The sequence below is a fragment of the Delphinapterus leucas genome, chromosome 1 (genome assembly GCF_059928025.1).
Source record: "Delphinapterus leucas isolate spDelLeu-1000000601 "Yukka" chromosome 1, BTC_Dleu_Yukka2, whole genome shotgun sequence".
In the NCBI taxonomy this organism is placed as follows: domain Eukaryota; kingdom Metazoa; phylum Chordata; class Mammalia; order Artiodactyla; family Monodontidae; genus Delphinapterus; species Delphinapterus leucas.
In genome coordinates this window covers 57,531,313-57,548,053 of record NC_143129.1, presented here as the reverse complement: position 1 = coordinate 57,548,053, position 16,741 = coordinate 57,531,313, and the positions used below count along the sequence as shown (strand labels likewise).

Below are 16,741 nucleotides of genomic sequence, written 5' to 3'. Positions count from 1 at the left end.
TGTGTATTTAATTTTTTATCATGCTTTGTTGAAATGTTTTTGATTTTTGAAAAGATTTTTGAAGTGAACTAAAGAATTTCCTTTTGATAACAATAGAGAACTTGTTTCCTAAATATAATGTCAAAAATATTAATGGGGCCTGTGAATAATTATAATTGACAGAGCATTCACATTCATTGATGTTTTATAATTCTATACACAAAATTACTAGGAATTGGCTTGGATTGCTATTAATGTGAAGTATTTAGACATACTGTATATGCCATCTGACTGCATCTGTGAACATGTAATGTTTTTCTGGTCTGTCATAACTAGAGAATTTTGCTGTAAGGAGGATATTTTGGTTCCTTACATCATTGTCTACCAAATCGAAACTTTATAAATATCTTTCTTCAGTCTGTTTATCGTTTGTTTTGAATTTTCTGAAATTACTTTCGCATTGGTAAGGTTATTCTCTTCTTTAGATTTTGCTTCCACCTTCATCTAAGAGCGTAATAAATTGCTACTACTTCAGGGGCTACCACAAGAACTAAGTAAGAGAGATACTAGACCCAGTGGTTAGCACATAACAAGCATTTAACATTAACTCAAATTATCATAAAAATAGAAAAATATTTCTGCCTTAGACAAATTATTCACAAAAGAGGTACTTAAATAATTTTGAAGTACATCTTTTTCTCCTAAAAAAACGTATTTTTGAATCATCTCCTCTACTTCAAAAAAAAAACCATTGTAACTTACTCTAAGTAATAGACATTATCAGAATTCATGACAGTTTTAGCTATGTTGTTTATATTAAGTATATGCATGTATGACATGACAGTGTATGAAATTTGGTTAAATGTGACTGAACAAAGAGTAAATATAGTTGATATTTATAGATATTTTATCATAATGACATTACATAATAGATACTTTTCTCATTTATTTGTAGAGGCTTTTAGAACCTACCCCTCAGTTAATATAAGCATTTTCCTTACTCTCTTTCCAAGCATAATAATATTCTAGAATCATTTCAATCACATTCATTATTCGAAATCCTAAAAAAAAAAAAAATTAAGAAAGTGCCAATAAGTGTCTCTCCATAGTATTTCTTTGTGACTTGTACCTTTGGATGAAGTGCATTTCACCAGGTGGTTTTTCTTTCAGAGTAAAAAGCCAAGTCCTTATGTGTAGCCCTACAAAGCTTACATGATCTGAGCACGCCTGCCCTAATTCCTCTTAGGCCTTCTGCTATTATTTGTCCCCACTTACTGACAGCAGCCCCACTGGCCTCCCAGCTGCACTTTACCCTAGAAGCTCTGTATTGTTCTCCCTCTGTCTGCAGTCTCCCTCCCTGATAAATCTACAAGCCTGACCTCTTCACTTCCTTAAGTATTGGCTCTCACTCACCTTCTCAATGCATCTATCTACCTATTCACTATAGTTACTGTAGTGAAATTATTGTTCCTACTCATCTCCCTTTCTCTGTCCTCTTCTTTTTCCCTCCCTGAAACACCATTTGTTACATTGACTTCATTATAAGTAAACTAAAGGCCATGAACACACTATTAGGTCTGAAAGGCAGAATTGAGTTCTGTTTGTCAGATAGGCACATCTTCCACCAAAAGTGCCTTTGCCCTTATAATTATCTAGTTGTCAATTACTTTGCCACACTTTTAAAAGAAAGCACACTGACATAGAAGAAAATGTGTATTTTGAGGAAATGACATTGTAATAACGTATTTTGGATTTAGAGAGCCCCATTCTTCCAAAAAGCTAATTTTGGGTCAAAGCATATAAACTGATGCATCTTGTCTTCATCTCTGGTTGGTCTGAATAACCCAGTTTATTAATGCAGACCAGAGCAGGAAAGGTTGAAATGGCTTACACGTAATCACACAGATAGTTGGTAGAGCTGCTAAGAAAAGCATCCAGATGTTCTCTTTGTTCAATACATCATCCTATGTGGAGCTGTATTGGAGGTTATCTCTCATTATTATAAGTTGTCACCTCATCTCAGTTCATACCCAATGGCAAAGGAAATGAAGAGATAAATTTAAAACTTAACTGGGCTTTTTATAACTTTTTTTGCCTTTCAATCTGAAGATGAAAAATATTATTTTTAGAGGGTGAGAAAGTGAACAAATTAGTTTTAGACCTTTATCTACCGAAACAATATCATATGCCTCTTGTCTTAGAGAGAGAGCATATTTTTAAATGACTGTAATTTAATACTGTGACTATGAAAAGAATATTAATTTTTACAGCAAGTGAAAATAATGCAGTAGTATGTAGCATGGGGCAGGTAGGATAGAAAGCTGTCTAATTTTGGTCTACTGGGACTGGTATAGATTTTCCATCCAAATCAGCAGAAATGTAGCTTTAAGAGCATAGTAGCAGCTTTCCTTTTTGCTTGGAGCTTTAAAGTCAGAGGTAGCTGGACAAGTTTAACATGCAGGCCAGGCTGTGACTAATACAGCAAGTTGTTAATTCTGCTCTTCCTGATGCTGCTCCCCTGTTTCTAAGTGGTCATTAGTTCTTTGGGTATATGTTCTTCTCTCAGCTTTCAAATAGTTATGAATCTTCTGAAAACTAAGCAACCCTAACATTCAAAGACATCAGCAGATAAGTTGCACTGATATGAGGGCTGGGAAAGTCAAGAAGTGTAGACTTCCTCCTCTTATCATTAGTTTATTTAGCTTATTTTGTTTCCTTGCTTTTCCCTCTTTAATGGCAGTTGTTCAAACTTCAAAAATAATTTAATTTCTTCTTTTTGAACCCAGTGACATTCTTTTTTTTTTTTTTTTTTTTTTTTTTGCGGTACACGGGCCTCTCACTATTGTGGCCTCTCCCGTTGCGGAGCACGGGCTCCAGACGCGCAGGCTCAGCGGCCATGGCTCACGGGCCTAGCCGCTCCACAGCATGTGGGATCTTCCCAGACCGGGGCACGAACCCGTGTCCCCTGCATCAGCAGGCGGACTCTCAACCACTGCGCCACCAGGGAAGCCCCCAGTGACATTCTTTAAGCTACATCAGAGTTGTGATTTTTTTTTTCATGATACAGAAAGAGAATCTAAAGATAAGTATAACAAAGAACATATTGTTAGGGTTTGAAATGTGGTTGCTCATTATAGCCAAAATAATTTCAAATAGCTAAAAGCACTGAAATATATTTACGTAATGAGTTCATATGCCTGAAAACTAAAATTAGATGTTTGGAAGACAGTAAGGAGATAAGTTTCTTTTCCTTCCTTAGCCAGAACATTGCAAATTAAGGAAAACTGTTTACTAGATCATTTTATCCTTGCTAATGGAACTTATTTTTCTCCCAATATGGTTTCTCCATCAATTATTCAGATATTAAAATATATTATATTGTAATATTCAATCTCATGTATCTTCTAATGATCAGTAATTATCAGACGAAAGATGAGATCTCCTTCTACCTTCAACAGCCCCTATCCCCACCTGCCTGCCCCCCATATAGAATTGCCTGACTTAGATAATCACCCTTTAAAGTCACCTTCCTGGAGTCTGAAGGTCTTGTTGTTCAGTGTGCTCTGACAAACTGATTTGTTTAAATTCAGTGCTTTGTGCCATTCCTATGAATTTTAATTATAGTACCATTTTTTAGAAATGTGCAGTAGAATTCATGTGTGCCTAATTCTGAAAATGGCTTTGTACATTAAGGCTCATTTAACCACAGATGGTTAGAGAGAAGTTGAGAGGCAGTTATTGGTCATAATTTTAAAACACAGTAATAGCATGGAACTTTCTTGTACTGCATGCATTTAAGATGCTGTGTTGTCAACCTCTCGGTCATTAGGCATGTTGCGATTTGGCTTATGTCTTACTGGTCAGGATGTCACAGTGAAGAAATGTTTAGTCACGGAAGAAAATCAGTGTCCAGCATGCAAAGATAGTAATAGGGTAAGCACTCCCAACTGGATTTTCATAGGAGGGATTGATTTGTGTGTATTACTGGGTCTGTGTAAAATGGTGTCCTTTTGGCACTAGATGAATATAAATTTCAGGAAATGTTTTTTCTTCTGCAGATTAGTGTAATACAGTGAAATTTGCTGTAACTGAGGGGAGGCAGTGGTTGGGCGTCTGCTAATAGCCTGAAAGTAACTAATGAGGATGTGCAGTCGGAACAATTGATTGAATAGCTGCAGTCCTGTGTGTTGCTTTCTCGCTTGCTCTCTCTGCAAGCTGTAGAGAGGGAGGGGGAAGAGCAAGACACAGGGGAGGGAGCGAGAAAAAACGCTTTTTCTTAAGTGGAAGTAGCACGGATCCCAGGGGCCAGGAGGCCAGAAATGGAAGTTTAAACTGCATCTATCTTTTAAAGGGAGAACAGCAGGAATCAAAATGTCAGTCTCCGGAGTCACGATTTACTCCTTATTTTTTAAGATCTGGAAGATAACACAGAATACTCTTTTTAGGATGTGTTTTTTTTTTTCCCTTGTCCATGTTGAGATTATCTAATGTTATCTGAGAAGCTGGATTCCTATGTCTGTCAGTTGAAGTGGAGATGGGAAGCAGTTGTGATAAAGGTATAATATGTATATATCTATCATCTGTGTGTGCGTGTTTATGTGCATATATATATGCATATATATGTATATCACTCTATAAAAATTTTTAATGTAACCTTAATATAGTGTATAGTAATTAAATTGGAGAATACCACATCATCTGTAAAATCTGAAGCTTGTTAGGTCAGTTTGAAGAGATTTAGGATTCCAGAGTAAGATCTTAGTGAGGTCATATTGCCAGAACAAGGAAAAGCTGATCTATTTTTATAGCAGCATAGGCATATATGTTATTTTATCCTAGCAGCAGCTTTTAGTCTTCTCATGGACCTTTGGCTGCAGGCTAGTGAATCATCTTATCTGCACAGAACTGAACTTTGACCTTTGTGCAGACACCATCAAATCATGTTCACTAGGCAAAATTTGTTCACAAGAATATGAAAAAATTTCACTGGATTATATTAACTCCTATATTGCTGACATAGAGAAGTAGATTCATATACTGAGATGCAAATATTAAGTGAACTTAGAGATATTAAACATAGCTCAGAGGAAATTACTTTTTATATGTGCATAAAGATATAAGCTGTCACAGTAAAGCAGATAATTAACAGTGACCAAGTCTCCCTAGTGTCTCGATAATATCTCTTTAGAGATAAAGAAACAAATTATGTAGAGATAGAATGTAATGTATCTTTAAAGCAGACTGATTTTTTGTGAGAAAAAAATCAATAATTTTACAGGTTAGCGAAAGATCCTAAATTTGGGTTTTTTATGATGTTCTTTTTTTCTTTTCCAGAGGTGCCAGCAGAAAGGTCCCCCCGCAGACGGAGTATCTCAGGGACCAGTACATCAGAGAAACCCAACTCTATGGATACTGCAAATACCTCACCCTTCAAAGTACCAGTAAGTGTTTCTCTTCTCTAAAAGAATACTTTACTTTTCTCCTTTCTTTTTAGAGTTAGAGACAGTTGCTAAGAAATCAAAACATTTTGTTCTTCAAGAATTTCTTTATCAAGTTACTAACTAAACCCTATCACAATTTTATAAAGATGCTGGTAGGAATTTTCTTTTTTAAAGGATGGCGTATAGTGTTTTTAGTGATGGAGCCTAAGCAGAGAATGATGAGACTCATAAAGTTGCAGAGCAGAAAATCAGAAAATTAGATTAGAAAATTAGACAGCTGTGAGTCTAATCCTGAAACCTGGCCTATGCTTTGCTTAAGCCATCTTTTAGATGACTATATAAGTGCTTAAGAAATACCCTGGAAGAAATATTCCAGTTAAAAATACTCCTTAAACTGACTAGGCAGTACTGAGAATCAATATTAAATATGAAGGAATACTGAGATGGAAAGTCTGTAAGTGATCAGGTCAGGTGACTACCAGTTGCAATTTGGACCTCTTTGATATAACTTGAAGTAGCCTAGATTTTAATTCATCCATTTTCTTTGTTTATTGAATAAGAAATATACTTACTTTCTATTCATATCATTTTATTAAAATTAATTATTTTTAAACTTGAAAAGAATTACATCCGTGAAGTTAGTCGTTATTATAGGTACACTGGAAATCAGTATAAAGTAGAAATAGCCTTTTCTATTGGGAAAAAAAGGATTTTTTTTCTTTTAATTCAGCCAAGTTAATACGTTGTGTTCTTTATTCCAATACAATTTTTTAAAGTTAGGATGACCTTTTAAGTAGAACTGGTATTTTGAGATATAAAGCTGGCATTCACTTGTAAATTAACCAAAGTGAATGTTTTATTTTACATTAATCCTGAGAAGCAAGATTTCCCCTTGTTATATCTAGGTGCCTTGTAGAGTTTGTGAATATCTATTATTGTGACACCTTTCAAATTTTTACAAATCTTCTCATTTTTAAAGACCACAAGCAAGTGTTGGATTAATATTCTAACCAAATCGTGACAGGAGTTTTAAAATACTGGATTTCATGCCTTTTACTAAATTTCTTTATTCTAATAGACATAACTATCTATTTAAAATTTGTTTTCATGAATGAAAAAAGCATCTTTTCTCTCCCTTCCCCTTCTTATTTTCCTGATGAAACCAATCAAATATAGTGAAACTAACTATAAAGAGTTTGGTGAAAAGGTTTGAGTTAGAATTTGAATATTTACTACTGTCATGCTAGAATAGAATGGTGAATACTTAATTTTTTTTTTTTTTCAACATCAGTAGCTGAAGAAGAATATTCCTCTGCAATGTGGTAACTTTGAAATACTTCCTATATTGAATCTGAAGTTCATGACTGGCCTTTTAAAATTGAATTAATTAGAAATAACAATTTTCATTTATATTTAAACAATAAATTGACAGCTAATTTAAGGTTTACCTTAATAATAAGACTAATTATTTTTGAGTAAAAGTAATAAACCAATGGTGCATATACATGAAGACTAGTACTACTCACAGACCACTTACTCAGGGATCGAACCCAGGTCCCGGCAGTGAGAATGCTGAGTCCTAAGCACTGGACCGCCAGGGAATTCCCTCATTTGTTATTCTTTTTACAATCTCGGCCACGTCATGGATTTAGAAATACTGAGGGAAAGAAGGGTCCCCTGACTAGCAAATTGCAGTCACAAAGCCCATGCACTTAGCTCTCTAGTAGAATTTAGCCATTCATAAGCCTTCATCTAGACAATTGTTTGGAACAATAACCAAACAATTTAATGGCAAAAAAAAAAAATGTCAGTGAGTAGAGGGAGGAGGCAGAGAAAATGAAAAGCAAGGAGTCATAAAAACAATCTGAATTCATTTAGGATAAAGGCAGATAGCCTTATACTTATTGATAGTCCTTAAGGGTACCATCGTATTACAGGATGGATGGTGCATAGTGTAGTAATTGACATTGATAATAATAGTCCTGAATCATCAAGGAAAAGTGAGATTATATTGTTTGTACCAGGCTGTTTTTTAAAACTGGAAACTGTGTAATATTGTGTGATATATATCCATTGAGAATATTTAAAATCTTAAAGATATGTGAAGCTTTATAAAAATTGCTATTCCGAAAAATCTAGTCTGTGAAGTTCCCCACTCCTTGATAATGCTAGATAAATAATTTATATTCTTTTAAGAGAAACCAAAATATGCTGGCTAAATGAGGCACTGCAGTACTTGGATGTCTGTGGAAGTACATTGTATTTTTTAAATCTCCATATGATACCAATAGCTAATGTGACTTACATCACTTAAATGTATTGCCAGAAGAAGTATGTCTAGTTTTCAGATCAACACAAAATATTTTTGTAATAAATATCACAAAAGACTTTCTGAATATGGGAAAGCAGTACAAAAAGGAACCTAACTGAGATACTTAACTTTTAGTTACTTATATAGTACCTCAAAGATCATTTTCCTATTAACTTTATGAAGGGGCAGGGGTGAGATTTAAGCACAAGCACTTGTAGTTCTAAGACTCAGGTGTCTTTGCTGTGGTGAACAGCAGGTTCACTACCCATCAGGAGGACCCAAAAAGGCACTAGTTGTGGACTCTCCAAAAGGGCCTTATTCTTCCTAGATCTATTTTCAGGCTTCCTGAGGGCAGATGAAATAGATTTTTAACAAGTCTTGATGGAAATTCTTGACAGTGACACACTTAATGAATGCTTACTTTGGGCAAAGTATTGGTGATTCACCAATTGATATTGATGCTTTCTTGGCACTCTACTTGGTACTGGGGAAACAGAAATGAACACAACAGAATTTCCATAAAGAGAACTTATAGTCTAGTAGCAAGTGACAGAAAAATGACCAGATTCGTAAGGAGGTAGATGAGCATGGTGACACTGGTTTTTAACAATGCACTGTGTAAGCTAAGGCTTTGTCAAGGAGCCAGTGTTTCAGCTGCGCTTCAAAGGCTGAATGAAAATAGTTGAGAGGGGAAGGAGAGTATTCCATCTTGAGGGAATAGCATTTTGTAAAGACACACTTCATAAGGTGACTCACGCTTCAAGGGAATATGGGAAAGCATTTCCTGCTTTTCGAGGCAGGAATTGAAAAGCATGTAGGCAAAAATGGCTAGAGAGAGGATGGAGAGGTAGGTTGGGGCAAGACTGTGAGTGGGTTTGTTTGTCAAGCTTAACTAAATTTTGCTGGCCACTAAAGCATTAAAGATTGGTTTAATTGAAATATTTGTCTTGGCTTAAAAGCTAAACCAAGTTATATAAATACTGGGGCATACTGGTAAATTACTTGACTCTAACCTAAGTGACTCTTCTTGCTATTACTATCTGAACTCAGGGTGATAGGTAAGGGGCTATCATTCAATAGAAGACCAGTCCAGTACCCACCCCTGGCTATCAGCTGACACTGCTTGTAGTTCTAGAGTAGTGGTTAGCCTTTGAGAGATCCCCAGAAGCCAGTGGATAAGAGTTGTTTGTATCCTGCTGACTGCTGCTAGATAAGGCAGAAGGGATATATATCTTTGTATATCTTCCTTATTCCCCCAAACTTATATTTTCTAAACTTAAAATGGATAACTAGTAAGTAGTATATTCATGTATATTCCTTACTTAGTCTAATCCATCTTTATGCAGATAGACAGCGGAGTCAATAAGTTTAAAAATAAGAATGTAAGAAATGAAACAAGGAAGTCATGGCCACTGAACCTATAGGTTAAGTTAAGGTCTCAGCTTTTGGGAATGTTTAAATGTATTTGTACTTATAGCTAATCATAGGCATAAGAAAAGCAGAGATCTGCAGGGTAGTTATTCAGTTCTTCCTCCACTCTGATTCCATATCTCTTCACCTTAATTCCAATTGCAGTTATTTGTTTGTAGGTCTGTGTGCCTCATTAGACAATAAATATCTCTTCTACTTAACTTTTTTTTTAAATTGGAGTATAGTTGCTTTACAATGTTGTGGTAGTTTCTACTGTACAGCAAAATGAATCAGCTATACGTATACATATATCCCCTCTTTTTTGGGTTTCCTTCCCATTTAGGTCACTGCAGAGCATTGAGTAGAGTTATCTTTGTAGCTACCCCAATGTCTAACGACAGAGCCTTGCATATAGGAAACACTCAACAAGTAATTGTTGAGTGGATAAAATATAAATGAGTTATCTAAGAACCTGAATCAAGTGACTATGTTTCACACTTACTCTCTTGGTATTACAGATGATGTCTCTAGTCAAGTGGATTACTAAACCGTTTAATAACCACTAAGAGATCATTTGGAGTAAAGGAGGGCACCTGCGCAAAATAGTTACCTTTTTTTTTCTCTTCAACAAAGAGATATCTTAATTTATATTTGGAATCCAGGGCTATGGTATTTTATGTATGTAGTATATACTCTTTCTACTTAGGTTGGGAAGTGAAACTAGGTAGGATTCTTTATTTAATGATTTATCTCTGTGGATATTTCTTTGAACCATTTAGGTGTCAGATATACGTATAAGCTGGCAATGTTTTTGCAGATTTGAGTTTTGACTATTACATTCTTCAAGAACAATTTTAGTCATTTGAATAGTTTTTTGCCTCTTTTTAAAGATACTATTTTTCATTTTTTTCTTTAACATCCTGCTAGACTTTTTGCCTTTGTCATATTTGTGTTTTAAACACAAATAAAATATCCATTGTATGTTTTATATATTGTTAAAACTATATATAAAACTATATTTTAAAATAAAATATCCATTGTATGTTTTATATATTGTTAAAACTACATTTAAATCATGTTACAAGAGTGACTGGAAAGGAATGAGTAAACTAATGAAAAGTTATCCAGGTACTTAAATTTAATTCAGAAAGGGAATATGCTAACATCTTGTAATTGTATATATTTGTTTCGCATTGCCTGAGTTTTTGCGACAGGCTTCTTTCTTTAATATTCTATTTATAAAGTGTCTATTGATATTTATGATTTTTGTATCACTTCTCCTTAGACGATGCCATCAATTTAGCTTTGGCTGAAAGAAAGCTGCTGTGTACTGGGCCAGGTGCTTCGCTTAGTGTTTTCATTTCCATAACACAATGGTCTGAGTTGGCCTTCCCTGTGAATGTAACACAATGCAGTCGCAGCTGCTTCATTTATATTAGCCTTGAGCTTGGCTCTGAAAGAATTCAGGCACTAAAATACATGCCAAGACAACCAGAATGCAAAGTTGAACTAAAGCAGTAACCGACTATTCCTATGTAACCCTCCTTGTGTTCTTGTCACAGTGACTCCTGAGCATTCCCAATCAGACATACTAGGTACGAAAGACTGTCAAAAGATGGAACCTTTAGAAGAAAGTAAAGCTTTAGAGGAATAAATGTAGACTAAGTTAAATTCTGAAAAAAAAAAAAAGTAACGTTACATCCTTCCTTAAGTATTGAGATAATCGGGCTCAGTTGGTATTAGCCATTGTTTTGAATAGAATCCTCAATAAGATCTTTGTTTTTCCAAGGTAAACAAAGAGACAGAAAGCTTCATGCCACTTAATAAAGACCAGAAAGTGTTCATTGTCTAAACCAGTGGTTTTCAACTCTGGCTGTACACAAAAATCATCTAAGGAACTTCAAAAAATACTGCTGCCTGGGCTCCACCTCAGACCAGTTAAATCAAAATCTCTGGACTAGAGCCCAGTCTTCTGTATTTTTTAAAACCTTTCCAGATGATTCTAACATGCAACCAGGGTTGAGAACTATTTGTCTAAATGAGTGGTTAAAGTATTAGGAACCCACTTAGTCAATGTATTCCCTGTGGACATCAGTGCCTTCTTTTGTACCTTCAAGTCTGCCGTAAAAAACTAGCAAGTGATAGTTTCTCAGTGGCGTGCTATCGCTCACAAACAAGTTGCTGTGTTGTATATTAGTTGCCCTTCTGAGTGTTTACCACAGTCAGTTCAGATGACCAGTCTAATTTTACAAAATACTTGCTTTATTGTGGCAGAGTGGCCTTTGACCAGCCTAAGAATCTGTTTTAGCAGTAAAATATTCAATTTGAATTCATAGCACTTGAGCTACAATCCTGTTTCAACTTTTATATTCTCATTGCTGTTGTATTCCAGGACACTTAAAGTTCTTTCCTCTGCTGCTTAAAGATTCTTTATTCACCTTTCTTCTCTTTCCTGACCATCTGCATGGAGTTAAAATAGTAGGATTACCCTTCAGTGATACCTTTTCAATAAAGAGAACATTTATATTCATATATATATGAATACATATTCATATTATATGTCTATCAAAATATTACTACCAGAGGTAAAAATAATATAATAAACATAGAGATGTCTGAAAAGAAAAATTATAGTCTGAAGATATTAAATATTAACTATACCTCTAAATCATTTTGTAATCAGAACGGGTGTAATTTTAAAATCTTTTAACGATAAACACCCTAGAAAATGTAAATTTTGGAGAAAAGAAAAAAGGATTAAGGATAGATACAACCCCTTAAGGAGGATAGAAAGCAGATAGCAAATACCTGGAGGAAGAGAGCAGGAATGGCAGGGAATATTGCCAAGATCCTAAACTTGAAAGAATCAAAGAATGATGGAAAACCTCCTCAATCTATGGTTATTCCTAGAAATAGGTTTGCAATAGTGCTAACTAGTGGAGATTCCAACTTATCCTGTCCAGGAGAAGAGGGCTGTTTGAGAGAGAGGACAAGATGAACTCAAATATAGTTCTTTCTTAAGGATAGTGTACTATAAGGCCATCTCCTCAAAGCCAAGATATTTTTCTTCTGTTTTAATGGGGAAGTAGAGGCTTAACTACTTTCGTATCACAACTGGAGATAAACGTTTTGAAGGGCTAATACTCACTTAGGGGAGCATATAGTTAACCACTAAGTATAACTGATATCAGATGCTTTCTCCTTTCAAAGAAGTTGGGAAGTAAGAAATATACAAAGGAAACCTTGCCAACTTCTTGATTTGCTAGGGTTAGCTGTACAGAAAGGTATTTTTGTACTTCTTAGCTATACCTATAGTCAACAAGGTACAAGCATTACTGGTAAACAGTAATACCCCTGAGGTGCCTTCCTACCATCAGGCCATTTAATTTTATAATCAATGCCAGTACCACTCCACTGGATCTTTAAATGGTTTGTTTGTTTTATATTAAACATCTATGAATTTCAATTTATCATTTACTTATTTTTAACTGAAAACTAGTTGATGTACAATATTATGTTCTTTTCAGGTGTACTGCATAGTGATTTGACATTTGCATACAATGAAATGGTCCCCATGATAAGTCTACTAATGATCTGTCCCCATACAAAGTTATTACAATATTATTCACCATATTTCTTATCTTATATATTACATCCACATGGCTTATTTATTTTATAACTGGAGGTTTGTACCTCTTAATCCCCTTCCTATTTCACTCTCTCTTCTCTGGCAACCACCATCTGTTCTCTGTATCTATGAGTCTGTTTTTCATTTTGTTTTATTTGTTTGTTTTGTTTTTACATTCCACATAGCAGTGAGATCATACTGTATTTGTCATTCTCTGTCTGACTTTATTTCACTTAGCAAAATACCCTCTAGATCCATCCATGTTGTCACAAATGGCAAGATTTTGCTTTATTTTTTTAATGGCCGACAGTCTAGTGTATGTGTGTGTTACACACAAACATACATATACATACACATACATACTACATCTCCTTCATCTATTTATCTATCAATAGATACTTAGATTGTTTCCATATCTTGACTGTTGTAAATAATGCTGCAGTGAACATTGCTGTGCATGTCTTTTCAAATTAATGTTTTTGTTTCCTTCAGGTAAATACCCGGAAGTGGAATTGGTGGCTGTTATGGTAGTTCTACTTTTAATCTTTTGAGGAACCTCCATAATGTTTTCCATAGTGGTTGTACCAATTTGCGTTCCCACCAACAGTGTATAAAGGTTCCCATATCTCTACTTCTTTGTCACCACTTCTTATTTGTTGTCTTTTTGATGATAGCCATTCTGACAGGTGTGAGGTGTTATCTCATTGTGGTCTTGATTTGTGTTTCCCTGATGATTAGTGATCTTGAGCATCTTTTCAGGTGTCTGTTGGCCATCTGTATGTCTTCTTTGGAAAAAATATCTCTTCAGGTCCTCCACCCATTTATTAATCAGCTTGTTTGTTTTTTTGATGATGAGTTTTATAACTTCTTTGTATATTTTGGATATTAACCCCTTATTGGATATATTGTTTCCAAATATTTTATTCTATTCAGTAGACTGTCTTTTTGTTGATGTGCAAAAACTTTTAAGTTTGTTATAGTCCCACTTGTTTATTTTTGCTTTTGTTTCCCTTGCCTGAGGAGACAGCTCCAAAAAAATATTGCTAAGACTGATGTCAAAGAGCATACTGCCTATATTTTCTTCTAGGAGTTTTATGGCTTCAGGTCTTACATCTGGGTCTTTAATCCATCTTGATTTTATTTTTGTATATGGTGTGAGAATGTAATCCAGTTTGATTCTTTTGCATATAACTCTTCAGTTTTCCCATTTATTGAAAAGGTTGTCTTTTCCTTATTGTATATTCTTGCCTCCTTTGTCATAGGTTAATTGACCACATAAGCATGGGTTATTTCTGGGCTCTACATTCTGTTCCATTGATCTGTGTGTGTTTTTATACCAGTACCATACTGTTTTGATTACTGTAGTTTTGTAGTATAATCTGAAGTCAGGGAGTGTGATTCCTCCAGCTCTGTTCTTCTTTCTCAAGATTACTTTGGCTATTCAGGGTTTTTTATGTTTCCATGCAAATTTTAAAGTTATTTGTTCTAGTTCTGTGAAAAATATCCTTAGTATTTTGATAGGTATTGCATTGAATCTGTAGATTGCCTTGGATAGTATGGTCATTTTAACAACATTAATTCTTCCCATCCATGAACATGGTATATCTTTCCATCTTTTTTTTTTTTTTTTTTGGCTTAAATTTCTTTCATCAGTGTCTTACAGTTTTCCAAGTACAGGTCGTTTACCTCCTTAGGTAGGTTTATTCTTTTTGATGCAATTGTAAATGAGATTGTTTCCTTAATTTCTCTTTCTGGCAGTTTGTTGATAGTGTATAGAAATGCAACAGATTTCTGTATATTAATTTTGTATCCTGCAATTTGACTGAATTCATTGATGACCTCTAGTAGTTTTCTGGTGTCTTTAGGATTTTCTACGTATAGTATCGTGTCATCTACAAACAGTGACAGTTTTACTTCTTCCTTTCTAGTTTGGATTACTTTTTATTTCTTTTTCTTGTATGATTGCTGTGGCTAGGACATCCAATGCTATGTTGAATTAAAGTGGCGAGAGTGGGCATCCTTGTCTTGTTCCTGATCTTAGAGGAAATAATTTCAGCTTTTCACTGTTGAGTATGATGTAAGCTATGGGCCTATCATATATGACCTTTATTATGTTGAGGTATATGTTCCCACTATGCCCACTTCCTGGAGAATTTTTATCATAAATTGATGTTGAAATTTGTCAAAAGCTTATTTTGCATCTATTGAGATAATCATGTGATTTTTATTCTTCAGTTTGTTAATGTGGTGTATCACACTGATTGATTTGCAAATACTGAAAAATTCTTGTGTCCCTGGGATAAATCCACCTTGATCATGGTATGCGATTTTTTTTAATGTATTGTTGGATTTGGTTTGCTAATATTTTATTGAGGATTTTTGAATCTGTGTTATCAGTGATCTTGTGCTGTAATTTTCTTTCTTTCTTCCTTTCTTTCTTTTTTTCTTTTTTTTTTTTTGATATCTTTGTCTTGTTTTGGTATCAGGGTGATGCTGGCCTCATAGACTGAGTTTGGAAGCATTCCTTTCTCTTCAACTTTTTGGAGTAGTTTGAGAAGGATAGGTGTTAATCCTTCTTTAAATATTTAGTAAAATTCACCTGTGAAGCCATCTAATCCTGGACTTTTGTTTATTGGGAGTTTTTTAAATTACTGATTCAGGGAATTCCCTGGTGGTCCAGTTGTTAGAACTCAGCACTTTCACTGCCATGGGCCCAGGTTCAGTTTCTGGTTGGGGAACTAATATCCCACAAGCCACACAGCATGGCCAAAAATAAATAATTTAATAAATTAATAAATTAATCAATAACTGGTAATAGGTCTGTTAATAGTTTCTATTTCTTCCTGATTCAGTCTTGGAGATTATACATTTCTAGGAATTTGTTCATTTCTTCTAGGTTGTCCACTTTATTGGCATATAGTTGCTCCTCTTAGTCTCTTATGATCCTTTGTCTTTCTGTGCTGTCAGTTGTAACTTCTCATTTTTCACTTCTGATGTTATTGATTTGAACCCTAGCTCTTTTTTTCTTGCAGAGTTAAGTTTATCAATTTTTTTTTATCTTTTCAAAGAACCAGCTCTTAGTTTCACTGATCTTTTTTATTGTCTTTTTAGTCTCTATTTTATTTATTTCCACTCTGATCTTTATTATTTCTTCACTTCTAACTTTCAGTTTTGTTTGTCCTTCTTTTTCAAGTTCCTTTAGGTGTAGGGTTAGACTGTTTATTTGAGATTTTTCTTGTTTTGTGAGGTAGACTTGTATCACTATAAAATTCCCTCTTAGAACTGTTTTTACTGTGTCCCTTAGATTTTAGATCACTGTATTTTCATTTATCATTTTTCTCCAGGTATTTTTTAATTTCCTCTGATTTCTTCGGTGACCTGTTGGTTGTTTACTAGCATGCTGTTTTGGAGTTTTTTTCCCCCTAGTCTTTGATTTCTAGTGTCATACTGCAGAAAAGATATTTGATGTGATTTTAATCTTCTTAAATTTATTGAGAATTGTTCTGTGACCTAGCGTGTAATCTATCCTGGGGAATGTTCCACGTGCACCTGAAAAGAATGTGCATTCTGCTGTTTTTGGATGAAATGTTCTCATTATATACCTATTATTCCGTCTCGTCTAATGTTTCATTTAAGGCCAGTGTTTCCTTACTGATTTTCTGTCTGGATAATTTGTCCACTGATGTAAGTGGGGTATTAAGGTCACTTACTTTTACTGCCTTACTGTCAGTTTCTCCCGTTATGTTTGTTAATATTTGCTTTATGTATGTAGGTGCTCCTCTGTTGGGTACACGTGTATTTACAATTGTTATATCTTCTTGTTAGATTGATCCCTTTATCGTTATGTAATGTCCTTCTTTGTCTCTTGCTACAATCTTTCTTTTAAAGTCTATTTTGCCTGATATAAGTATTGCTGCCTCAGCTTTCTTTTTTTTTCCATTTGCACGGAATACTCTTTTAGCTTTCATTAGT

The 16,741-nt window shown here is 34.6% G+C and overlaps 1 protein-coding gene across 26 annotated transcripts in view; it reads left to right on the top strand.

Moving 5' to 3' along the window:
• RASAL2 (RAS protein activator like 2) overlaps positions 1-16,741 on the top strand; it is a 393,146-nt gene that overhangs the window by 288,402 nt on the left and 88,003 nt on the right. For 21 of the 26 annotated variants that reach the window (XM_089920164.1, XM_089920293.1, XM_089920249.1 and 18 more), the window contains one exon: positions 5,314-5,420. In XM_089920164.1, coding sequence (XP_089776290.1) covers positions 5,314-5,420 — 107 coding nt within the window. Of the gene's footprint in view, positions 1-6; positions 4,536-5,313; positions 5,421-16,741 lie in introns of those variants that run through there. The other 5 variants (XM_089920683.1, XM_089920637.1, XM_089920546.1 and 2 more) reach the window with 2 other exon arrangements.